The 27443-nt window shown below is 45.9% G+C and overlaps 1 protein-coding gene across 2 annotated transcripts in view; it reads right to left on the reverse strand.

Moving 5' to 3' along the window:
* The window catches only part of RSF1 (remodeling and spacing factor 1), a 74959-nt gene that overhangs the window by 32551 nt on the left and 14965 nt on the right, over positions 1-27443 (reverse strand). The window contains exons 2-5 of one of the 2 annotated variants that reach the window (XM_084270036.1): positions 11989-12080; positions 5368-5460; positions 4075-4280; positions 757-914 (exon numbers count right to left, since the gene is read on the reverse strand). In XM_084270036.1, coding sequence (XP_084126162.1) covers positions 757-914; positions 4075-4280; positions 5368-5460; positions 11989-12080 — 549 coding nt within the window. Of the gene's footprint in view, positions 1-756; positions 939-4074; positions 4281-5367; positions 5461-11988; positions 12081-27443 lie in introns of both variants that reach the window. The other variant, XM_084270035.1, reaches the window with a different exon arrangement.

The following is a 27443-nucleotide window of genomic DNA, read 5'->3' on the forward strand; positions in this document are numbered from 1 at the left end:
AATCACTTACCTACTCCTGCTGGTCACACCATTCCTGACACAGGCCACAGGATACTGTTGGCCTTCTTGGCCACCTGGGCACACTACTGGCTCATGTTCATGATAATAAGGAGGGGTAAAAAAGGCTCCTTGCGAATAAAAACAAAACACTGGAGGGAGCTAAGGACCACTTCACATGCAAAGTATTCTAGTATTTAAAGCTGTTTGAACTGAAGCTCATGTCTGCTTGAAAAAGTTATGTCAATTGTGAAACATTTGAGGAAATAATGTGCATTTTTCTGGTTCAAAATAAGTAACAGCCTAATACCATATTGATTTCAATCGTCGCATTACACAAACCAGATCTTTTTCTTTTAAAAATTTTCATGTTGCTAGAACAAGAAAAGTTTGGCAACAGTTCTGCATCCCACAAAAACATAGAATGATGAGTAGTTACAGTATTATACAAAACATAGAACAAAAATATAATTATTTAGAAAACATATTACATACATCTCTCCTCTCAGAAATGAACTCTTAAGCCTAAATATGCACTAAAACCCTTACAAAAATATTTATCAGAGTATTCAGTATTTGCTTTATTTACTTTGAACAGAAACCTTTTGTGGGTTGCTGTTCCTTTGTTGCTCTGGTGTTGGTTGGTTGGGGTTTTTTTTAAGAAGTCCTAATCTAACATGATAACTTTTGGTGAAGCTGCACATTCTAACATTGCTACAGCACAACATGGAAGCAACATGAGAAAAGGAGGCAGAAAACCTTGGGTAGATGCTTCTTCACCCTTTTTGGTATCTTCATCTTCTATGCTTGGGCTTTCACGTGATGAATTCTCCTGCTGAGAACTGTTGGTTTTCAACAGGGCCGGATCAATTTGTGCTTTCAAGAGCTCAAGGGTCTCGGCGAGCTCATTGCGGTTTCTAGATGACAGGAGAAAAGAAATACTGTCTGATAAGTTGCTTATTCACTCACCCCAAAGGGATTCCTAACAATTAAACACACAGCATCTGCTTCAATGAACACTGCCCTGAAAGCCTCACACACAAGCATAGGGAAACACCTGTCCCACCATAGCAGCTGCAACTTTGCAGGTTTATCCTTACCTAAATAAAATCATGAGTTTGGAAGGACCTTATCTATCTATCTCAACTCAAGCCCTGTTGGGTTTGGATCCAAGGTACTACTGCTGCTGTTTTAATTATCCCCTTATCAGTCCTCATTGGTTTTAATTTGTGATTTCTTTTTTCTCTCAGCAGAGAGAAGTTGTAGTTTTTTGCTCGTGAACTGAAGGAGCAACCACTTCATTCAATGAAATTTTCACAAACAATTAACTAATTCAGATACTTTTTACAAGCATCCATCCCAAACCCTTGTAGTAAACAGGACAAAGATGTCTAGAAAACTCCAGCTACTTGAGTTATGCCAGAAATAACTTGACATTGAGAAAACATTTGAGCATGTGGGAAGCCCAGTGCACTGTAGCTCCTTCTTTTAACTGGGCATCTAACTGGGAAAACAAACACCCCCAGTGCATAAGGGATTTGAGTGACGACTGAGCAGGGTCGTTGCTTTCACCATAACCTACAATAAGAGTTCAGAGTAAACATTCAGCATCTTTTAGATTAGATATTAGGGGAAGTTCTTTACAGAGAGAGTGGTGAGGGGCTGGAATGGGCTGCCCAGAGAGGTGGTGGATGCCCCGTCCCTGGGGGTGTTCAAGGCCAGGTTGGATGGGGCCCTGGGCAACCTTGTGTAGCTCCAGGCCTGGAGACTGGTGTCCCTGGCTGTGTCATGGGGGTTGGAGCTCTCTGATCCCTGGGGTCCCTTCCAACCCAGACCAGTCTATGATTCTGTGAGTGTATCTTCTTTTGGCCGGGTTTACAGAAGGAAAGGGAGATTTGGAAGGGCAAGAACCCCGAGCTGTAGAACCTTAGGGGTTTAAAAGCATTGTGGATTTTACAACACTTTGCTGCCATTTTCTGCTGCCAAGTGTGGAGTGGCAGAACTTTCCCAGCAGAACCCCAATTTCTTCTGCATTTGGTGCTGATCTCTGGAGTCTATAATGCACAGAGAGAGATAAACTCCACTCAGCTCCACTGGTTTGCATAGATACTTTGCTTTAGTCACTCCCAACAGCTGTCTAAATTTCTCTGGTGGCAACACTTGACACTTCATGGTTCACTGAGAATAGTTTGAACAGTTCTGTGTAACTCCCTTGGTTACCAAAGTTATAGAAATTAACTAAGCTGCAGATATACAAATGAAGATTTATAAACAGGAGAAAACCCCAAATTTTTTTACCTTGTTTCCATTTATTTTTACATCTCTGCACTTTGTAAGTCAGAGTTGTTTCTGCTGGGTCTGGTTTAAAATCCACTTGGAAAATTTATTAATTTTTAAAAATAATAAACAAAAAAGAGGTTTACTTGGAGATACAATAAAAATGGGTGGCTGGAAGATCTGAAACAAATTCCAAACATTGTTTTTCCAGTAAAAAATGCCATATGCTTTCCATAGAATAGGAAAGGGACAAACAACAGATAAGAACCACACAAAAAAATTAAATCTGAAGCTAAAATATAATTAAAATATTATTGGATCAAACTGAACCCAGAGGAACCAAGTCCTGTACATACATCAGTCTGCACCAACCTCACAGACCTCATCTTCAGTTATCTATGAGCTGAATTCCACTTTGGAAGGTTTTTTGGTATTGTATTTGTATTGTCAAAAGTTTTGCAGTTCCACGAAGTTGAAACTGCAATTTAATTCCCCCAAGAACAAAACTGTCCTGTAGCAAATGTCTTAACAGGGCAAAAGTTGAAACAGCAAGAGTTCACCACCACTTCCTACAGCATTTAGTTGGCCAGGGAGCAAAATGAGATGCTGTCCTCAAGTAAGTTCTCTCTTGGCACCCTTTCCATACACTTGTTGTAGCTCAAGCTGAAAACAAAATACAAGTGGTGTCCTCAGGGGTCAGTGTTGGGACCGGCTCTGCTTAACATCTTTGGCAGTGACATGGACACCAAGCTGCACGGTGCGGTCGACAAGCTGGAGGGAAGGGATGGCATCCAGAGGGACCAGGACAGGCTGGAGAGGTGGGACTGTGCAAACCACATGAAGTTCAACAAGGCCAAGTGTGAGGTCCTACATATTGGCTGGGGCAAACTCAAGTACAGCTACAGGCTGGGTAGTAGATGGATGGAGAGATGGATGGGTAGTAGAATGGATGGAGAGCAGCCCTGGGGGTGTTTGTGGGCGAGAAGCTCAACATGACCCAGCAATGTGCACGTGCAGCCCAGAAAGCCAACTGTGTCCTGGGCTGCATCCCAGCAGCACAACCAGCAGGTCAGTGAGGGGAGATTTTGCCCCTATGCTCTGTTCTAGTAAAACCCACCCTGGAATACTGCGTGCAGCTTAGGGGTCAGTCTACTGGAGTGAAGCTAGAGGAGACCAGAAGGATGATCCCAAGGCTGGAGCTCCTCTGCTCTGGAGACAGGCTGAGAGGGTTGTGGTGTTCAGCCTGGACAAGAGAAGGCTCCGGGGAGACCTTAGTGCAACATTACAGTACCTAAAGGGACTTTGGGAAAGCTGGAGAGGGACAGGACAAGGAGAATGGCCTTCAGCTGCAAGAGGTGAGATTTACATTAGATATGAAGAAGTTGTTCTTGACTGTGAGGGTGGGGAGGCCCTGGCACAGGGTGCCCAGAGAAACTGGGGCTGCTCCTGGATCCCTGGCAGGGTTCAAGGCCAGGCTGGATGGGCCTTTGGACACGCTGAGATCATGGAGGGTGTCCCTGCCCATGGCAGGGGGTAGGATCTAGACTGGCTTTGAGGACCCTTCCCATCCAAACCAGTCTAGGACTCTGTGATTTACACTGGCTATTGATAACACATAGGTGAGTTATTTCTGTACACATGTGAAGGCAGAAAATCCCACCATCTTAAGTCCTACTCTGTAAGAAATGGCTATTTATGGAAATACATTTCTGAACCTGTGTCACAAACACCTTAAAAGCTCTACAAAATAAGGGGGGGGGAAGTAAGAAAAAAGGAAAAAAATAAAATAAAAAAGAATACCTAACAATGCACTTCCACGTGGATCCATCCTGGTCATCCTGTTCTTCTATGTACATCCTGACATTATGCTCTTGATCCAGCTGATACCAATACATTAGGCCATCCTTGTCACGACCAATGGGCTGAAGGCGCATGGCATCAGCATCTTCCTCGTTAATTATATTCTTAAACTTTAGATTGTCATCAAACTGACATTCACAGAGATACTGAAAAAGTGAGGAAGCAGAAAGACTGTTAAAATCTCAACATATACACAGAAAAGTTAAAGACTTTCAGAGAAATTTGGAACTTCCTCTTAGGCCTCTCTGGATCTGAGAGTGAGGTGCAGCTACTGTTTTATTTTCCAGACCACGTCAAATACCCAGGTGGCCACAAAAGCCAACGGCATCCTGGCTTGTATGAAAAATAGTGTGGCCAGTAGGTCTGGGGAGGTGACGGTGCCCCTGTATTTGGCACTGGTGAGGCCACACCTCGAGTGCTGGGTCCAGTTCTGGGCTCCACACCACAAGAAGGACATGAAGGTCCTGGAGCGAGTCCAGAGATGGGCCGCCAGGCTGGGGAAGGAGCTGGAGGGAAAATCCCATGAGGAGTGGCTAAGGGAGCTGGGAGTGTTCAGCCTGGAGAAGAGAAGGCTGAGGGGAGACCTTCTCGCCACCTGAAAGGCGGGTGCAGGGAGGTGGGCGATGGTCTCTTCAGCCAGGGGACAGGAGATGGGACAAGGGGAAATGGGCTCAAGCTCTGCCAGGGCAGAGTCAGATTAGATGTGAGGGAAAAATTTTTTGCTGAAAGAGTTGACAGGGTCTGGAACAGGCTGCCCAGGGAGGGGGTCGAGTCACCATCTCTGGATGTGTTTAAGAAAAGGATAGATGAGGTACTTAGGGATATGGTTTAGCATAGGACGGGAATGGTTGGACTTGATGATCTTAAAGGTCTTTTCCAACCTTGTGATTCTGTGAAATGAGACACAGTTTGTATTTGCTTTTACGTTCTGGATTTGCTTTTTTTCTGGCCAACTTAGAAAGTTGCAAATAAACATTTTAAGAAGCATTCTGCCCAGGCAAACTGGGCACCAAGTTTAAAACCATTTTCACACAAAATTTCCTACAAAGTGTTAAAAACATGCTGGGCCCACCACCAAGAGCATCATGCTCATGAGAAGATCAGCTCCCCATTTAATGCTTCCACTTATGGTTCAGTCAAGCTAAATTTGCAAGATGTTTGAGTGAAAAAAAGCAAAATCTCTAAATTATTTGAGTAAGAAGCTGTTTAGAAACTCAGCCAATGACTGCATACCTTCAGGATCCCCAGTTTGCATTCAACACTCATTTCTAAGTATCCTTTTTTCTCCATCTCCCAAGCCCAAGTGCTGTTGAATTCTTGGCATATCTGTCACAAACAAAAGGAGATTGCTGAGGTTAGAGGAGAAAAGTGACTTTAAGCCTTTATATTAATAGTTCCTTACTGCATCAATGATTAGACATCATTTCTTTGGGACAGCAAGTGAGAAAGCCTCACACAGAAATACAAAAATAAAGCTGGAGTAGGTTGGAAAGCACTGGTAAGTCTCCATGGAAGTGTATCTATCATCAAGGTGCTGATCACCACTGACTTCTCTAAACCTCTGTGATTAGCACAATTCTGAACCCATCAGGTCTTCTTGTGTGAAATCTGCCATTTTTCTACTTGTGACTTGCTTTTTTTGAATGTAAATGTTCTCTAGTAGATGGGATTTATCACAAGCAGTGTGGCCAGCAGGTCGACAGGGCGGTTCTGATCTTCTGCTCTGGGGAGACCTCAAATACTGTGTCCGGCTTTGGAGCCCTCAGCACAAGAAGGACATGGACCTCTTGGAGCATCCAGAGGAGGCTACAAAAATTATCCAAGGGCTGGAGCACCTCTCCTACGAAGCCAGCTGAAAGACTTGGGGTTGTTCAACCTGGAGAAGAAAAGGCGCCAGGGGGACCTTACAGCGGCCTTCCAGTCCCAGAAAGGTGCCTATGGGAAAGCTGGGGAAGAACTGTTCCCGAGGGCATGGAGTGATAGGAAGATGGCTTTAAACTCGAAAAGGGGAGATTTAGGTTGGGTATGAGGGAAAAGTTCTTCAATATAAGTGTGGTGAGACACTGGCACAGATTGCCCAGAGAGGTGGTGGAGGCCCCATCCCTGGAGACATTCAAGGTCAGGCTTGATGGGGTTCTGAGTGACCTGATCTAGTGAAGATGTCCCTGCTCACTGCAGGGAGGTTGGACTAGATGGCCTTTAAAGGTCCCTTCCCACCTAACGCATTCTATGATTTCACATCTTTACAGCACTTAACACATAAGCTGCCAAAATCTCTTTCGGTCTGTAAGTCCTACAACTGTACTGCAGATATTCACTCCCCGCTCTGGAATTCTTCTTCAGAAAACACTAAATATCCTGGGTCTCAAGACAGCTGATAAATATTTTTAAATATTCCAAGTAGAGCAAATTTTTACTTCCTCAAAGCAAATAAATTCAATGCCATCAATATGCGGAGAAAAAAATAACAAAATCACAAAAAAAACCCTGTCAGTACAGGATAAAGGGATTAAATCAGCAGCAGCTCCAACAGTAACAGTGGAGAAGGAATCCCCTCTGTCCCTGAACAACTCAGACATGTTAGGACAACTCTGATGAACAGAAGAGCTGCCTCTCGCCTGAAGGCACAACGCAGGATGTCCCATGGGTGAGGCTATTCTAGTGGAAATGCTCATTAGAAGGAGGCAAAAGCCAATCACAGCTACATCTCCAGTTGGGGTTACATGGAAGTGCCCAGTGTGAAGTCACAACTGTCCAAATTAACACAGAAGGTACTGCTGCACTTCAATCCACAAGGAAGTGTCCAGTTCTGGGCTCCTCGCCATAAGAAGGACATCGAGGTCCTCAAGTGAGTCCAGAGAAGGGCAACCAGGCTGGGGAAGGGGCTGGAGGGCAAATCTTCTGAGGAGCGGCTGAGGGAGCTGGGGGTGTTCAGCCTGGAGAAGACGAGGCTGAGGGGAGACCTTATCACTGCCTACACTGACCTGAAGGGAGGGTGCAGAGAGGTGGGCGATGGTCTATTCAGCCAGGTGACAGGAGATGGGACAAGGGGAAATGGGCTCAAGCTGCACCAGGGCAGGGTCAGCTCAGGTGTTAGGAAACAGCTCTTCTGTGAAAGAATTTTTAGGGCCTGGAACAGGCTGTCCAGGGAGGGGGCTGAGTCACCATCCCTGGGTGTGTTTAACAGATGGATAGATGAGGTACTTAGGGATATGGTTTAGCATAGGACAGGAACGGTTGGACTTGATGATCTTAAAGGTCTTTTCCAACCTTGTGATTCTGTGAAGCAAAGCCTTGTTCTACGGTCTCAAACACTGTAGTAGGTGTCGATGAGATTAAAGACAAGATACAATTACTGAACTACTTAAAATTGTAGGTCACATCTGGAAACAGCAGCAAAAATCACCCTGAATTTCATCCACCAGAAGTACAGATGATCTGATTTGTGTTGTAAAACTCCACATGGGCTACAACCAAGAGGTCTGCCACTAACGCCTCTATCCCTGCAGCCACACTACCTACCCTCTGCTACCCCTAGTACTACTCCGGTCCTTGAGTGCCCCACAGGTAAGCCTGCAATCAGATTGGCTTGGCTCGTCCTCTGACTTTAAACTACAACCCCCAGCAACCAGCAAAGAGAGAACGCTCTCTGCTCACAGCTTGACAGCAGTTTTTCCTGCGGTAAGGTTAAGGAACACGACACAGATACTTCTCCAAGCCAAAGCCCACAGCGACAATCGCTCCTCACTTACAAAATGAGGTTACTCTGTTTTCTCTCTCACTTTCAACTGTGTAAGGTGAAGAACAGTGGGTATCAAAACCCCTGCCAAGGGCATGTTCCAGTCACTGTTCGTTACTTACTCATTAATTATGAAAGCAACAATGAGAAGTTTCACATGCTGCATAAGTGTGTGACTGTCAAAGCAAAAGCTCGGAGACATCAGAGCTGATGGAGCATCTGTTCCAACTCCAACATCTACATTCTGACAATTAAAAAGCAGATGATCACGCTTTCTCCTGACGGCCCTGAACTACCCATCTCATCAATTCGGGCTCCACCACAACACTAGTCTTCACCCTCACAGAAGGGACATTTAGCACTGATCAAAAACCTGCTGCTGAGAGTGTGGCTTCTACGCACTAAGGAGTGGTCAACACCTTCCCAGCCTGCACAAGAGCCACTGTAACAGATCCATCTCAAACAGAATCATTAGAATCTCAGAATCTCCTGAGTTGGAAGGGACCTATAAGGTCCATTGAGTCCAACTCCTGGCTCCACACAGGGCCAGACAAGTCAGAGCATGGGACTGAGCACATCAGCCAGATGCTTCTTAACCTCAGCCCAGCTCGGGGCTGTGACCCCTTCCCTGGGGAGCCTGTGCCAATGCCTGACCCCCCTCTCAAGACAGAACCTCTTCCTGACATCCAACCTAAACCTCTCCTGGTGCAGCTTCATGCAGTCACCTGGGGTTTTATCCCTGGTCCCCAAAGAGAGGAGATTCGCGCCTGCCCCTTCACTCCCCCTTGTCAGGAAGCCAAAGACTCCCATAAGGTCTCCCCTCAACCTCCTCTTCTCCAGGATGAACAAACCCAGGGACTTCGGCCTCTCCTTGTAAGCACTCCCCAAAGCAGCTGCAGTTTGACACATGCTATTACCATGCTCCGAATGTTCACTTCAAACAACAGATCCAGGAAGGTGAAAGACACAGCAGAGGCATCTGCTTGGGTGGACTACAGACACCTGAATTCTACCATTCGGGGCAAAAAAGACTGTGTTCAGAACGTGCAGATTTTGGTGCTGAGGGTTCCACACAGACCAGTCCAGAGAAATCCTCTCTGTATAAAGCCACAGAATAGATTTGACAATAACCTGAACTAACTCACCTACATGCTTCTCAACAGTGAAGATGGAAGGCCGATGGCATCCTGGGGTGTATGAGAAGGGGTGTGGTTAGTAGGTCAAGTGAGGTCCTTCTACCCCTCTACTCTGCCCTGGTGAGACCACACCTGGAATATCAGGTTCAGTTCTGCCCCCCTCAGCTCAAGGAGAACAAGGAACTACTTGAAAAAGAGTACAGCACAGGGCCACTGAGGTGATGAAGGGAGTGGAACACTTTTTCTATGAGGACAGGCTGAGGAAGCTGGGTCTCTCTAGCCTGGAGGAGACTGAGGGGTGACCTTATTAATGTCTATAAATATGTGAAGGGTAAGTGTCAGGAGGACAGAGCCAGGATCTTCCCAGTCACGGCAGTGATAGCACATGGGGCAATCTGTGCAAGCTGGAGCATAGGAGGTTCCATGGGACCATAACTTTTATATGGTGAACACAGATACTGTACTGAGAGGGGGGTCGGGCGCTAGCACAGGCTCCCCAGGGAAGGGGTCACAGCCCCGAGCAGGGCTGAGGTCAAGAAGTGTCTGGACAATGCACTCAGTGCCCTGCTCTGACTTGGCTGGGCCTGTGTGGAGCCAGGGGTTGGACTCTATGGTCCTTATGGGTGCCTGCCAACTCAGGAGATTCTGGGGCTCTATGATAAGGAGAATGTTTTTCACTGTGAGGGTGGCAGAGCCCTTGGACAGGCTGCCCAGAGATGTTGGGAAAATTCCTTCTCTGAAGAAATTCAAAAGGCACCTGGACACATTCCTGTGTGACCTACTCAAGGTGATCTTGCTCTGGCAGGGGGGATGGACAAAATAATCTCCAGAGGTCCCTTCCAACCCCTGACATCCTGTGATTTTGTGTGACTTTTATTACACTCTTTATAAGCACCGCAGTCAAACAAAGCCTCTCTTGTAAACAGTACATAAATAAAGCATAGTAATAACATATACATGCAGAAATATTAAGGGCACCTAAGTCCTCCACTTGCAGTTTCTTCTTAAGTAAGGAAATGGTCAGATCTAGCACGTACCAAACCCTGGTTGCTCCAAGCAACACATCAGTAGTTTCTGACACAGGAAGAACAGGTTGGCATTGCCTCCTCCAGCATGTCACTGACACATCAAACAATACTGCCAGTGTCTGGGAAGAACGGTTCCACACCTTTTCCTTTTTTCCTGGCTTTTCTGACATCTCCCAATGCTCTTTGTTGTTTTTTTTCTAAATTAATTACACATCTTTGAAACGGGGATGATATTAGCATACCTCTCTAATTAGTTATATTCAAATGCTTTTGTTCTTCCAGGTTCCTTTGAACCACTTGTTACAATAAGCTTCCCGTTAGCTCTGGAGACTGGTAAATGAAGCAGAATTTATTACCGCTTACTTGGGCTTAGCAGGATGAGGTGGGAAGGCTTCCTTACCACCTTCCCATCCTTTCAATGCCTGCTGAAGGAAGATTTTTTCCAAACTACTCCCTCCAAAGCTTGTTTTCTCCCCTTGCTTTGAGCTCACCACACACGCAGTGAGCGGCTTCAGTGGGGTACAAGAGGTCACTGGTCAGAGTAGGGTTTTCTCAGCTTGCCACAGTGGCTTTTGGGTATATTCAGGATTTCAAGACAATTCAGTTACTACAGTACTCGGTAACAGACAAAGCACACAAAAGTTCCATCAATTATTACATTATAATTATTTAAAAACATCATCATAAATACTTTAGAACCGGTTAAGAGGCTGGATTTAACCTAAGGCACTCCAGCAGTTTATCTCCTGATATATTTCCAGTCTTAAAAACATCATCATCTTAAGGCTCCCCAAAGCTCCAGGAAAATTGCAGGCTCAGGAAAGCTTATAGGTCACAAGGGAAAAAAAACACAACTGGATTTGCCAAGTGCCATGATTTGTATGGCTGCCATTACCATAACACTGGATTTCTAAGCAGGATGCGATGCTGGTGTCCCATTGCGTTCCCCCTCTACTCTGCCCTGGTCACCCCCTCTACTCTGCCCTGGTCAGGACACACCTGGAGTATCGTGTCCAGTTCTGGGATCCCTGGTATAAAAAAGACAGGGATCTCCTGGAGAGAGTCCAGAGAAGGGACACGGAGATGATTAGAGGCCTGGAGCATCGCCCCTGAGAGGAAAGGCTGAGTGAGCTGAAGCTGTTCAGCCTGGAGAAAAGCAGACTGAAAGGGGATCTGATCAATGGTTATCAATATCTCAAGTGTGGGACACAGCAGGAAATGGCCAGCTGCTTCTCAGTGAGCTGTGGGGACAGGACAAGGGACAATGGCTTCAATTTGGAGCACAGGAGGTTCCGCACCAATATGGGGAAGAACTTTTTCACAGTGAGGGAGCCCTGGGACAGGCTGCCCAGGGGGTTGTGGAGTCTCCTTCTCTGGAGATATTCCAGACCCATCTGGACACCGACCTGTGTGACCTGTCCTAGGGAGCTGCTTTAGCAGGGGGGTTGGACCCGATGGGCTCTGGAGGTCCCTTCCAACCCCTACGATTCTGTGAGTCTGTGATTATTAACACGTGCTACAAGAACTCCGTAGGGTCAGTCCCTGTACGAATACCAATCAAATCACAATAATGAAATCATACCCAGACAAGCAATATACAAACAAATCGTTACTGTGTAATTCTCTCTGCTCAATTTTGACCATTTGCAGGCTACTAAATGTCTTTATTTTGAGCTTTAATCCTTAAAACCAGCTCATCACTCCCAGGTACGAAGGTGTGAACACTCTTACATGCAGCAGGTATCATCTATTTTCAGAGATTGATGTTTTGGCTCAGCAGACTGAAAGTTAAGCTGGGTTCTTCCACAAGTAAAATCTGGGAACAGGCATCGATGTCGGCCACAGCACAGCCCAAGGCTCGTTATAATTCATACCAGGGATTGCTGACACAACAACAGCTTGTTGTAACCATATTCCAGCATCGCACAACAACACAACATGTATATTGTACCTTGATCAAATATTTTTCCCATCTGTCTGCCGTGACAGACTTCCCAATCTTTCTCATCAGTTTCAAGTGAAGCTCCACCAATTCTTTTGGAACTGCAGTATTGAGAGAGGAGAGAGAGAGAGAGAGAGAGACAAAAATAAAAAGGTTATGAAGACTGGTGTAAATACACTTCAATGCTAAACACCGAAACACTGTGACAAACTGAGAAATTTTAATCAAACATGGTAACTTAAAGTCTGCTGAGAGATGGAGGAAGGTTAATTTAATTGCATGGGTCTTTTCGTTTAGATTTACTCTTACCATGAACACCACATTTCCTTAAATTGAAATAAAAGACCTGTGATAATTATGTAAAGCTTTTGGTAGCATTGGAACAACAACTGGATAGGAACTACATCAGTCACACACCTAGAAACACCCTACTATGAGCAGCTCCCCTGCAGCTGCCTCCAGAAACCCACAGCCATCCCATTACACCCGGAACATTGCTGAACCCAACTTTGTTTTGGTCAGGCACGTGGTATTTGCCCAGAGAGGGGGTTGAGTCACCGTCCCTGGTTGTGTTTAACAGACAGGTAGATGAGGTACTTAGGGATATGGTTTAGCTCAGGACAGGAACTGCTGGACTCAATGATCTTCAAGGTCTTTTCCAACCCTGTGATTCTGTATGGGAGAAACATTCCAGAAGCTTTGTCCTTATGGAGGTAGCTTTGCTCTATACTTACTGTCTTTTGTACCACGTGGACAGAGAGGGACAGAGGCCAAAACTGCTGCTGAGCACAGCTGCACCAGCAATGTTTGATTTTCCCAGAATCAAAGTTTTCCAACCAAATGTTACTCATAGGGCAGGAATTAGCATGTTAGCACAGAACAGGAATGGTTGGATTCGATGATCTTAAAGGTCTTTTCCAACCTTGTGATTCTGTGGTTCGTGTCTTAGCGCACGCTCCTCAGATACAACTGTAAATCTCCTCTTAGCTCAGATCTGTGATTTATAAATCAGTCTGGCACCACCACGTGGCAAATTTGCAGAACATATTTTTTTTGAGCTAGAGAGTAGCATAGCTTTTAAAAATATTTAAGCAGCACTTATTAATGCAACCATACACACACAGCAGGACAAGTGATGTTATTTGTTGAGAAAAACTTGAAGAAATGAACTTTTTATCAGGAGTGGCTGAGGGAGCTGGGGGTGTTCAGCCTGGAGAAGAGGAGGCTGAGGGGAGACCTTATCACTGCCTACACTGACCTGACAGGAGGGTGTAGAGAGGTGGGCGATGGTCTCTTCAGTACTTTTCATTCTGATCTATGCCCTTTCCATGCTGCCTTCACAAAGCATTTTCATTCCTCTCCTCACACACACTTTAGAAGTTTTAATCTGAGCAATATTTAGGATAATAATTTATGATACTGGGTTTTCTGCTGGCCCAGGAGCATTACTTGACGCAGGAGAAACAGCTGTGACACCCAAGTGCTCATTCTAAGCTGGACATCACTAAGGTGATGTTTGTTTGCACAAGGTCTGGTATCTGGGTGAATTTTTTCAGTATTTAACTTTATTTCACTTAACTGACATCTGGCTTTCAAACACCTCTATTTTTAGGGGAACACAGTAAGTAAATAAAATATCAGCCTGATGAAAACGCTCGTGTGAGATCATCTCTGCTGAATCACAACCAGGTGTTTAATACACAAACTCACTTCCTCAATAAACACGTTAAGTAGCAGCCTGGTACCCAAAGAGATGCATCCTTCCAACCCAAATAATGTGTAAGCAACTCTGAACTAGCCCTGACTTCTCCTTTAGTCAATTCATAGTTTCCATCCCCACTGCATATTGGAAGGAACCTAGTGAGGTCCTGCACATGGGTCAGGATAATCCTTCCTACCAATACTGGCTGGGGATGCTGGATAGAGAGCAGGCCTGCAGAAAAGGATTTGGGGTACTGATGAATGAAAAGCTGGACATCAGCCACCAATGTGCATATGCAGCCCAGAAGGCCAATAACATCACAGAGCAGATCGAGAGAGGGGATTCTGCTCCTCTGTTCTGCTCTGGGGAGACCTCACTTGGAATGCTGTGTCCAGCTTTGGAGCCCTAAGAACAAGAAGGATGTGGACCTCTTGGAGCAGGTCCAGAGAAGGCCACAAGGAGCACCTCTCCTATGAACACAAACTGAGAGATTTGGGCTGAAGAAGAGAATGTTCCAGAGAGACCTGTTGCAGTTTTGTGAGGCTGTGCTGCTGAGAAGGGTTTTTTAAGCAGCAGTTACAGTTTTCTGCCAGCCTAAACTATAACCAACGAGCAATTCAAGGCCAAAGTCACAGCCCAAGAGACAGTCGAGCGCCTCTGAGAATCACATATAGGAGAAAACTACCAGGAAGCAGCTGCATTTTGCCACCAGAGAAGGGAGTGAGAAGATGTAACGAGCTGTGCAGACACCAAGGCTGGAACAGGGCGGGGGAGGAGGTGACCCAGGTGCCGGAGAGAAAGATGCCCCTGCAGCCCCTGGAGAAACCCATGGAAAAGGCCGAGACCCCACCTGCAGCCCGTGGAAGGGCTCCACGCTGGATGGAGCAGGTGGAGACATAGAGGAGACGCTGTGACCCTGTGTTAGAACAAGCCCCTGCCAGCACTTGCAGCCATGAGGAGAATCAGAGACGCACAGATGAGAGAGAGATATTTGTGTCAGAACAGGTTTGCTGGGGGAAGGGTTGGAATCCCGTGGAGGACTGGGACTGAGAGACATTGTGACAAAGAGATAAAGCCCTGAGGAAAGGATTCACGTTGGAGAAGTTAGTGGAGGACTGTCTCCTGTGGGTGAGACCCCACAGTGCAGCAGGGAGAGGGTGTGGAATGAATGCCCCCACCTCACGCCAAGAAGGAAACCAACTTGCAAGGGACTGACCAAAGCCCCCATCTCCCAGTCCCTGCCCCCCCTGTGCTGTGACCAGGGGGAAGAAGGGAGTCAAATCCTGACTGAAGTCTGCTAAGAAGGGAGTGGTGGGGGGAAAGTGTTTTAAGATCTGGTCACGCTCCCAAGTCCTATTTTCACTGTTCTTTGTAGTTGTAGTGTAATAAATTAGACAGTTTCTCTCTTCTTCACTTTGTGTTGAGTCTGTTTTACTCATGTCATTGCTGACAGAATGATCTCTCCCTGTCCTTATTTTAACTCCTGAGCCTCTTAATATATATTTTCTCCCCTGTCCAACTAAGAAGGGGAGTAATAGACTGACTTTGGTGGGTGTCTGGCCTCCAGCCAGGGCTAAACCACCACAAGACCTCAAAGTCCCTTCCCTGAGTGGCTGAAGGGACCTATAAGAATGCCAGGAAGGACTGTTTGTAAGGCCATGGAGTGATGGAACAAGGGGCAGTGGTTTTAACTAGAGAAAGGGAGGTTTAGATGAGACATTAGGAAGAAGTTCTTCCCTCTGAGGGTGGTGAGACACTGGTACAGGTTGCCCAGAGAGGTGGTGGAGGCCCTGGACATTCAAGGTCAGGCTTGATGGGGCTCTGAGCGACCTGATCTAGTGAAGATCACAGAATCACAGAATGACTAAGCTGGAAAAGACCTTTAAGATCATCAAGTACAACCATTCCTCTAAGCACCTCATCTATCCATCTGTTAAACACATCCAGGGATGGTGACTCAACCCCCTCCCTGGGCAGCCTGTTCCACATCCAACTCTTTCAAGGAAGAACTTTTCCCTCACATCTGAGCTGACCCTGCCCTGACACAGCTTGAGGCCATTTCCCCTTGTCCCTTCTCCTGTCCCCCGGCTGAAGAGACCATTGCCCACCTCTCTGCGCCCTCCTGTCAGGCAACTGTAGGCACTGATAAGGTCTCCCTTCAGCCTTCTCTTCTCCAGGCTGAACACCCCCAGCTCCCTCAGCCGCTCCTCACAGGATTTGCCCTCCAGCCCCTTCACCAACCAGGCTGGGGAAGGGGCTGAAGGGAAAAATCTTATCACTACTCACTGAAGAAGGTTGCACTAGATGGCATTTAGAGGTCCCTTCCCATCTAACACAGTCTGGGATTCTCTGACTTCCCCTTAGGTTTTCCTGTAAATTGATGCATTCCATAATTTTAAAACCACCATGTAATTTAAAAGGAAGAAGATCAAAGGTCTTACCCCTGATAGGTGCTGAGCAGTTGGCACTAACAAAACAAAGCACAAAGCACTTCATACACATGAGCAATTCTATCAAAGTCAACTGAGACAATTAAACCTCAGCCTGTGTTTGTGTGCCGTGGAACTGAGCCAGAGCATTCCAAAATCTTGCTGGATCAAAGCTTTTGTTCTGCATCTTTTTTTGTTTTGGTTGTTTGCTCGTTTTTAACCAGATCTTTTCTTAATGGGCACATGCTGATTGGAATCCTGGCTTAAAGAAGCATGGGTGATTTGTGTGGAATAATCAAATTCCCAGTCACCTCAACACAGTCTTTGCTAGAACGTTAAGTCTTAGAACAAAAGAACGTTAAAAGTTAAAAAAAACCTGGAAAGCCATTTTGCACACCCTTGTCAGCACTTACTGTGATTTGTGTTGGCACCTACAGAAACCTCCCTTCTCTCAGAATCCAACAGTTCAGCATTTCTAGGACGTCCATGATGTATCAACATGGTTATTTTCACAAATAAACTTCCCAAAACATTTCCCATTCATTTTCTGGTTATGTCTTACCCATGCAAGATGTTTTTCATGTAACAATATTAAGGGCCAGATCTCTAGGCTGGCTTTTTGCCAGTTCCCTGTTAAGTGCTCAGAGGAATCACACACTATCCGCCTTGTTCTAAGGAAGGAGGTGGGAGTTTGGGAGGAGAAAACTGATGTCCAGCTCACAGGCAGAAACTAGGGAGTGTGAAGTACCGCCTGGGACAGAAGCCTACAGGGTTGAGAAACTGTATTGAAATCAAAGTAACCCTAAATAATACCTAGATCAGGTGCAGCAGCATACACCTGTCTTGCTCACAAAATACCAGCATGGGGAGCGGTGGTAGGAAAGCTGGAGAGTGGTAGAAAAGCCATCCATTCCCACAACACTTCTACAAGGAGTACTAGTGAGACAAATGTTTTGGTCACCTCAAATACATTGAACCCACATAACTTCAGCTTAACTTCCTTCTGGTCAGAATACAGAGAGAACTTCTTACAGGGGTTTGTTGAAGTGGGATATCAATGAGGATCATTTTTACAATGCTCTGCCTACTTGTAACATAACAAAGATAACAAACATGAGATGTAATTAGTTTTGGTTCTGTCTTTCTTTGGGGTTGTTTGGTCTAGTTTTATCTATAAAATAAATAAACAAATAAATAATCATCTCATTTGTAAAGCATCTACTTCATTCAAGTGGGACCTTCATCCTTAATTTTGGGGACTCATCTGATAACCTAATAACACCTTACACATAAGGAAAGGCCCTCTACTTTGCCCTGGTCAGGCCCCACCTGGAGTATTATGTTCAGTTCTGGGATCCCTGGTATAAAAAAGACAGGGACCTCCTGGAGAGAGTCCAGAGGAGGGGCATAGAGATAAGGGCCTGGAGCATCTCCCCTATAAGGGAAGGCTGAATGAGCTGGGGCTGTTCAGCCTTGAGAAAAGAAGCCTGAGAGGGGATCTGATCAATGGTTATCAATATCTGAAGGGTGGGACACAGGGGGACATGGCCAGCCTCTTCTCAGTGGGCTGCGGGGACAGGACAAGGGGCGATGGCCTCAAGTTGGGGCACAGGAAGTTCTACACCAACATGTGGAAGAACTTTTTCACAGTGAGTGTGACAGAGCCCTGGGACAGGCTGCCCAGGGGGGTGTGGAGTCTCCTTCTCTGCAGATATTCCAGACCTGTCTGGATGCCGACCTCTGCGACCTGTCCTAGGGAGATGCTCTGGCAGGGGGGTTGGACCCGATGAGCTCTGGAGGCCCCTTCCAACCCCTGCGATTCTGCGATTCTGTGAAGAATACACATTATCTTTCTTGTCCTTCCTTTGTAAGGTTTTGGCCAAAAAAATGTGATGAAACATATGAAAAAACAACCCATAACCATGAATTATATTCTGAAACTTCTATAAAACTTCGATTTCTCCGGAAAGTAACACAGCAGCTCTTAAAACACTGACAGAAAACATCTGAATGGCAGAGAAAACGCCAGGACTAATAAAACCAGCATGATTATTAAAAGAAAAACTGTTTCAAAGAATTAAGCATAATTAAACCACAGTACCATCTGCTAGAGATTCAAAACCCATAGACTTTTCATAGGAAGAAGCAATGAATCACAAAGAACTAGCTGCTGTATTTACAATTATAGGGCTTCTGGTGGAGTTTAGGCAATTTGTTACATCCTGCCCTTTCCCAGAGGGCAAACTCTTGTCTGATCCTCACACAACATCCTTCGGTCTTCTATCTACCACAGCATTTCAGGGAACATCCCACAAATCAGTCACACATTTCAAATATGGGAAAGGCAGAAAAGGGAAACAGAAGGGACAAAGTACAAACACATGGAAATCCCATCATTCAGTTCCAGAAGTTGTATAGAATCACAGAATCATAGACTGGTCTGGGTTGGAAGGGACCCCAAGGATCATACAGTTCCAACACCCCTGCCACAGGCAGGGACACCAGTCTCCAGGACTGGAGCTACACAGAGTTGCCCAGGGCCCCATCCAACCTGGCCTTGAACACCTCCAGGGATGGGGCATCCACTACCTCTCTGGGCAGCCTGTTCCAGCACCTCACCACCCTCTCTGTAAAAAACTTCCCACTAATAGCTATATTGTAGCTTGTAAACACCTCCACTTTTTGGATTAAAGACCTCGCTGCCCCACCAATGCCTTCACAGAGAACCATAACTCCGTTTCACCTCTACTTGCTTTAGGGGGGTTGGACTCGATAATCTCTTGAGGTCCCTTCCAACCCCTACAGTTCTGTGATTCTGTTTTCCCTGCCAAAAATCAGTACACTTGCAGCTGAACAGAACTGAAACGAAGGAGGGGAACAGAAGACATGAGTGACAGACAAAGGTCTGGAGGCAGGATGGGGGGTACCTGTTATTCGGAAAATTATTACGTATAAAAAGGGGTTGTATCATACCTGGAATGTCGGATACAGAGGGGAAGATGAGAAACATGGTGTTCACTGAGCTACTGATGCAGGGTGCAAAGCCTGTGTCTTTCTTCCTCCAGGGATAAGGGAAAAGCATGCCAAACCCCTCATGCTTGGGGAGAAGGGAATGAGTAACTTTTTGGGATGGAAAGGCTGCCGGCAGTTTTCATGCTTTATGAACACAAACAGGTCTTCCCAGTTACACCAGTAAAACATTTTTTCCACATTAACTTGTTTTGGCAAGTGGAAGAAGAACAAAAAGCTACTCCTAAGATAATACAGAGGGCAAATATCTCCATTACCAGCCCGCTCTTCCTGCCTTGACCAAAATTCCCTCTGCACAGTAAGATTTCACCGTCAAATTAAGCAGGTGGAGAGCTGAGATCAACAGGATCATTAATAACCTCCCACTTCCCTTTCTTCTCTACTAGGAGAGGCTGGCTCACAGTAACCTGTATGTAACGGATGTGTATTACTTACTGGCAGCCTGCACAGGGTTCAGTGACAAAGACAAGAGCTTCCAAGACCTTCGGCTCCCCCTGCTGTCAATGCTGGAGGGAGCCGTACCTGAGGCACAACGCAAAGGCAAGAGCACCTACTCAGGTGGTAGTGAAGAGTTACTACATGGTTAATGTACCACTGAGCCCTTAATGTACCACCTTGCACTTCATTTCTTTTACAGACAAGCACTCACACATTAATTTGTTTTAAACCAGTTGGCTGCACCCCTTACAAAAGGCACCAGGGTACCCAGTAGACAAGTGACCACCTTTCTAGTGTCTTTAGTATTCTCCTCCATATTTTGGGTGCACATCTGAAGTCCCATGAGCAGTCTGAGGACCAAACACATTGCCTTCTAGGCTAGAATCATTAAGGTGACCTCCAAGATCATCTAGTCCAACCACCTGTATTACTCACTAAACCATGTCTCTGAGCACATCATCCAACCTTTCCTTGAGCACCCCGAGTTTCAAGCAGAAAGAAGTTCCTCATCTGTTTCATTAAACAGCTAACGAAACACTATGCCCTTTCTTTTCCAAAGCATGTCCCTCAGCACCAGAACAAAGTTTATGAGAATATAAAGATTCTTCTCTAGGAACTAACTTGTTTCTTGCCTCAATTCTTCATGTAAGGAAAACAGGAGATCCCTGTAGTTGGGATGCTTTACTGGGAAGTTTAGAGATCACAGAGAAAAACTACAACCTTGGTATGAACTTGACATGGTAAATAAATAGGACAAGAGCTCCAGTATGAACCACACAAGAGGTTTCTGACAGATCAGAATTCCCCTATGAAGAGAGGCTAAAGAAGCTGCGCTTGTTCAGCCTAAAGAAAAGGCTGAGGGGGACCTCACTGCAGCCCTCCAGTCCCTGAAGGGAGCAGAGAAACAGGAAGGGAATCAGATTTTTTAAAAAGGGCAGACAATGGCACAAGGGGGATGGATTGAAGCTGAAGGAGGGAAGGTTTAAATGAGACACTGGGGGGAAGTTTTTTTACAGAGAGTGTGGTGAGGTGCTGGAATGGGCTGCCCAGAGAGGTGGTGGATGCCCCATCCCTGGAGGTGTTCAAGGCCAGGTTGGATGGGGCCCTGGGCAACCTTGTGTAGCTCCAGGCCTGGAGGTTGGTGGCCCTGCCTGTGGCAGGGGATTGGAACTCTGTGATCCTTGGAGTCCCTTCCAACCCAGACCATTCTATGATTCTAGAACTCCATGATTCTATGATCACTGCAATAAGGAGCCCAACATCCACGCAGCACACTTGGTATTAAAAGAAAAATAAAACAAATAAAGTATTTGACCTCTTTAGCATTTCTCACCATGAAAAAGCAGTAGGCTCCTGTTCCAAAGGACAATCCGAGTCACTTGATGAGTATTATCATGCTACCAAGTTGTGTGCCCATAAAAGACCCCACACAGACATGCAGGAAAGGGGAAAAAAACCACACCCACTCTGCCTCGAGAGTAAATGAAAAGAGCAATTAAACATGCTGTAATTAACTGAAGATCAAAACAGAAAGAACGAGTCACCAAGTAGCAGTTTTATATCCTGTTCCTAGAAAGATTTTGGCAGGCATTAGAAACAAACAAACCACACTCACATTTAAATGACATTGTTATCCTAGCAAAGCACTTGGAAAACTGGATGCTCAGCAGCTACATCATTTTCACACAAATACCTGAATACCTTTATATCTCTTATCTCTACAAACACCCATTAGAAGACTCTCCAGATTTATTCATCAGAGTTAAGATTACCTTGCTGATATAACCCAGGCACCCCCATGGCAGGATGCCAGCACACTACCTCATTCACAATGGCTTGTGAACGAATCGACATGCTGCTTTTCCAGCCTCAGTTGTTGTCCCACCAACCCAAAAGACCTGGCCATCAGAGCTGCATACTGACCTCACCACATTGGTCCTCACTGCAAACAGGATGAGACCTTAAAACACAGCTCTAACTTCAGCTAAGATATTGTTTTCTAATACTTTGAATTTATCACCTATTTGCTGGATTTGTCAAGCACTGATCCCTTCCACTTCTTTTTTATTCTACCCCCTTCCATTGCCCACACAACGATCCAATCGTGCTCACGGCTCTTTCAGATCAAAGGAAGTGATTCTCCCCCTCTACTCTACCCTGGTCAGGACACACCTGGAGTATCGTGTCCAGTTCTGGGCACACTGGTATAAAAAGGACAGGGATCTCCTGGAAACAGTCCAGAGGAGGGACACAGAGATGATTAAAGGCCTGGAGCATCTCCCCTGTGAGGAAAGGCTGAGTGAACTGAGACTGTTCAGCCTGGAGAAAAGAAGACTGAAAGGGGATCTGATCAATGGTTATCAATATCTCAAGTGTGGGACACAGGAGGAAATGGCCAGCCCCTTCTCAGTCTGCTGTGGGGACAGGACAAGGGGTGATGGCCTCAAGCTGGAGCACAGGAGATTCCGCACCAATCTGGGGAAGAACTTTTTCAGAGTGAGGGTAACAGAGCCCTGGGACAGGCTGCCCGGGGGGGTGTGGAGTCTCCTTCTCTGGAGATATTCCAGACCCATCTGGACGCCAACCTGTGTGACCTGTCCTAGGGACCCTGCTTTGGCAGGGGGGTTGAACCTGATGATACCTCAATGTCCCTTCCAACACCTACAGTTCTGTGATTCTTCTAATGCCCACTACACCTTCAGTCACCTCCTCACTACTCCTGAAACAGGGATTAAAAGTGTCACATGCTTGGTCATCTCAGCAACTTCTGAAGCTGGTGTTAAAGACCATACCCATCTAAGCAAAATTTCCACACTGGAGCTCAGCTTCAGCAGTTTGAAGGTGGTTTCAGTTCTCACCTAAATCCAAGTCTTCTCTGTTTCACACTCTGGCTATTAGTTCCTGGCAATGTTCGGTGTTTTAAGCTGATATATTAAATGACAGCAGAAAGATAAGCAAAAACAAGTCTGATGTTAGAGTAAAGCATTCAGATTTCAGAAGAAAAGCCTGCTCTAACTGTGCAATGGAAAAGAAAGTAGAAAAAGAAAAGAAGGAAAATTACTTTGAAAACAATGCAGGAAAAAAAATAGCAGATGATCTATTTTAGAAACTGGAAATAGCCCAGGAAAGGAAAGACAGCAAATAAAAACCCTGTTTACTGCCTCAAAAAAACGTACTGAATGAAAAATGGGTTCTAGTCCACAGTCTCTGGACATGTGAAGTAAGAAAAAGAAAACAGGCTATGGCAGCAACATGGAAACAAGCAGAGAGCACTGAAAAACATGCACTGAAACCATCTGAAGGTGTAACACACTGCCACCGTTACCAGTCAAACCATTGGCACTGACCACACCGTGTGTTTCAACTACGTAAAACCAAGAGCACTTGACCTGCCGATCTTTGATTCGGTCCCAGGCTGTGGTTCACTCCCCAAAACCACAGCCTCTAAAGGCAAAGACATGGCAGCACAAGTACAGAACCATGGAATGGTTTCGGTTGGAAAAGATCTTCAAGATCATTGAGTCAAACCCTACTGGGTCCAACACTAGACCACATCACCAAGCAGAACATCTGCTCTTCTTTTAAACACCTCCAGGGATGGTCACTCAACCACCTCCCTGGGCAGCCTGTTCCAATATCTGACAACCCTTCCAGTAAAGAATTTTTTCCTAATATCCAACCTTCATTCTGGCTAGAAAAAATTAGGAAATAAGATCTTCTAAGATAACTCTGGGATTCTCTTGCCTACTGAGGCATCTCAGTTTCCAATATAACCAAGATTTTCAGACTACAAGCAGAAAATCCTCCTCGCTTCCCTCCTGAGCACCAAGCTGCATCATAACAACTCAGTGGGGGTGACAAAGGTGAAAGGTAATCACAAAGATTACACCTTACTAGTGGACTCTGGAGTGTTTCACAGCTCCTCAGTGCAAGTGTGCACCCCCAAGGCATCCCCATACACTGGGGTAAGCCCACCATGGAAAGATTTTAGTAGCTTGGGCTTCTTCCCTGGATCCTGCAACTCTACAGTCACATGTCAGTAGTTAAGGTTTCGCCTCATTTAGCTTTACTCAGGTAAAAATGTAACAAGCTTCTTTTAAGGTGTTCTGTTGGAGGTTAAGTTGAATGCAAGACCTTTTTTAGTACACTGTATGGAAACAAGGACAAATGTAAAAGCTTTTTCATTTCTTGCTTTGTTTAGAAACCACCTTGGTGTCAATTTTGCTGCATTTCTCAGGTACTAAGAGTTTCCTTCAGGATTAACAGAAGGATGATTATACTACAAAATCACTTTCTCTCACATCTCTCACTTGAATAAAAAGGCAAAAGTAAAGTATTTGGAGCAGTCTGAATAAAAAACATGTTTCTAAATGAAGTTTGATTACCAAGGTGAGAGGTTATCGTTCCTCGATCTTCAGGGGAAAGGAAAAAAACACCCCAAAAGCCAGATAAACACCATCCTTTTTCATGTATCAGATGGGATCTACCAAGTAGGTAATTCTGCCCTTTTTCAGGTTCAGCTTTAGAAATAGCGTGGGAAGTTTTTTCTTCTACTCACAGCTGATCCAACCTCCACTTCAAATAAGTCTTGAGTTATATGCTGGGATTCACCATTTCATCTTTCATTTACACACAGTTACTGAACAATATTACCAGGTTTCCAGATATGAAATATCACAGACACCTTTTCTCAAAGACTCAGCCTTCCAAAGGTCTCCCAGTAAAAAACATTGTATTTTTAGTTTACTTGACCCTAAAGAAAGGCAAGAATGTAACCACTCTAGAATGACACCTGGTTCCTATTTTGCAAAATGTTCAGGAGCAACTAATTGCTTCGTGGCAAAAAAAGCCAATGGGATCCTGGGGGGCATTACAAGGAGCATGGCCAGCAGCTCAAAGTAGGTGATCCTCCCCCTCTACTCTGCCCTGTCAGGCCCCACCTGGAGTATTGTGTCCAGTTCTGGGCTCCCTGGTATAAAAAAAGACAGGGATCTCCTGGAAACAGTCCAGCAAAGGGCTACAAAGATGATTAAAGGCCTGGAGCATCTCCCCTGCAGGGAAAGGCTGAGTGAGCTGGGGCTGTTCAGCCTGGAGAAAAGAAGCCTGAGAAGGGATCTGATCAATGGTTATCAATATCTGAAGGGTGGGACACAGGGGGACATGGCCAGCCTCTTCTCAGTAGGCTGTGGGGACAGGACAAGGGGTGATGGCCTCAAGTTGGGGCACAGGAAATTCCACACCAATATGTGGAAGAACTTTTTCATGGTGAGGGTGAGGGAGCCCTGGGACAGGCTGCCCAGGGGGGTGTGGAGTCTCCTTCTCTGGAGATATTCCAGACCCATCTGGATTCCAACCTGTGAGACCTGTCCTAGGGACCCTGCTTTGGCAGGGGGGGTTGGACCCGATGGGCTCTGGAGGTCCCTTCCAAACCCTGTGATTCCGTGAATCTGTAATTTCTGTAGAAAACTCCAGTACTGCTCAGTAAGCACTCTTTTTTTTATACACAGCAGCATTAGGTGAACCTGGGTTTTCTTTAGGGATTAGCACAGCAAACTCTGAAAGCAAAGCCAAGGTGAATCGTTCTGCAATGCAGAGCACACTTCCCAGGCCACTGGAAATAGAGAACTGCACGTTTGTTCCGCGCTAAGGAGGCAGCCTGGGCTGCAGCGATTGTGCACTCGTGTGGTTCACTGTCCTGAGGTGTATGAACCAAATGAAGAGTGTAGACAGGACCCTGAATTTCAGGAAAGCCAATTTCCAGCTCTTCGAGGAGTTAGTCAACAGGACCCCCTGGGAAACGGCCCTCAAGGACAAAGGGGTGGAACAGATCTTTCAACAGAGTGCAAGAGCTCTCAATCTCCAGGTGTGAATCAGGCAAGGAAGGTAAGAGACTGGCATGGCTGAGTTGAGACCTGCTGATCAGACTAAAAGGCAAGATGGAACTATATAGGCAGCGGAAGCAGGGACAGGTATCCTGGGAAAAGTACAGGGATGTTGTCCACCCGTGTAGGGACGAGGTTGGAGTTGAAACATGAAGGGCTTCTACAGGTACCTGAAGCAGAAAAGGAAGGTTAAAGAAAGTGTACCCCTCTCCCACAACGAGTGACAATGCGAACTGGTGACAACAGATAAGGAAAAGACTGAGGGTCTCAACTTTGCCTCAGTCTTCACTGCAGATCTCTCTCCTCGCTGCTCTCAGTAGGACGAGGGATGGTGGTTTTAAACTACAAAAGGGGAAATTTAGGTTGGGTATTAGGGAAAAGTTCTTTACTCTCAGGGTGGTGGATCACTGGAACACATTGCTCAGAGACATAGTGGAGGCCCCATCCCTGAAGACATTCAAGGTCAGGCTTGATGGGGCTCTGAGCGACCTGATCTAGTGAAGATGTCCCTGCTCACTGAAGGGGGTTGGACTAGATGGCCTCTAAAGCTCCCTTCCAACATAACACATACTATGATTCTACGAACATCAGTTTATTTACTTCTCAGTGGTGTGAATGAAAATTTTAAATATTTTAAAGAAACAGCAGATACCCAGAAAGATGCACCACAGTGCAGAGACTTGGGCAAACAGTCAGCAGCAGAGCAATGTTTCTAGCAGCTGATCTAGAGTCCTGCAAAAGGCAGCAGTCAGCTGGACAAGAGTTATTCTACAGATGAATAAAATTTTACAAGTTTAATCCAATTAGCACAGAAGTTGAGGCTTCTTTTAAACAGTTTCACAGCTGGTAGCATTTTTTTCCTCTATTATTTCTTATGAAATCCAGGGAGAAAAGCGAGACTAGAAATTAACTGTCCAAGTCTGTTGCTTGCCAAAGTGCACCAGTGTACATAAACACAGCACACAGGTTTTGAGCAACTGTCTTAAGCTTGGGTCTAAAATGAAAACTCAGACTTAAAGAAAAAGCAAACTGCTTATGTCACAGAATCACAAGGTTGAAAAAGACCTTTTAAGATCATCAAGACTAACCATTCCCATCCTATACTAAACCATATCCTTAAGTACCTCATCTACCGGTCTGTTGAACACATCCAGGGATGGTGACTCAGCCCCCTCCCTGGGCAGCCTGTTCCACAGCCCCACAACTCTTTCAGAGAAAAATTTTTTCCTAACATCTGAGCTGACCCTGCTCCAGCACAGCTTGAGGCCATTTCCCCTTGTCCCATCTCCTGTCACCTGGCTGAAGAGACAATTTCCCACCTCTCTGCACCCTCCTGTAAGGTAGTTGTAGGTGGTGATAAGTTCTCCCCTCAGCCTCCTCTTCTCCAGGCTGAACATCCCCAGCTCCCTCACAGGATTTGCCCTCCAGCCCCTTCCCCAGCCTGGCTGCCCTTCTCTGGACATGCTCCAGGACCTCAATGTCCTTCTTATGGTGAGGAGCCCAGAACTGGACCCAGCACTCGAGGTGCAGCCTCACCAATGCTAAGTACATGAGTGTTGCAGTTTTGTGAGGCTGTGCTGCTGAGAAGGGTTTTTTAAACAGCAGTTAGTTTTCTGCCAGCCTAAACTATAACCAACGAGCAATTCAAGGCCAAAGTCGTGGCCGTAGAGACAGTCAAGTGCCTCTGAGAATCACATATAGGAGAAAACTACCAGGAAGCAGCTGCATTTTGCCACCAGAGAAGGGAGTGAGAAGATGTAACGAGCTGTGCGGACACCAAGGCCGGGAAAGGGCGGGGGAGGAGGTGACCCAGGTGCCGGAGAGAAAGATGCCCCTGCAGCCCCTGGAGAAACCCATGGAAAAGGCTGAGACCCCACCTGCAGCCCGTGGAGGGGCTCCACGCTGGATGGAGCAGGTGGAGGCATAGACAAGACGCTCTGAACCTACGTTGGAACAAGCCCCTGCCAGCACTTGCAGCCATGG

The sequence above is a fragment of the Gallinula chloropus genome, assembly GCF_964237585.1.
Source record: "Gallinula chloropus genome assembly, chromosome: 1".
In the NCBI taxonomy this organism is placed as follows: domain Eukaryota; kingdom Metazoa; phylum Chordata; class Aves; order Gruiformes; family Rallidae; genus Gallinula; species Gallinula chloropus.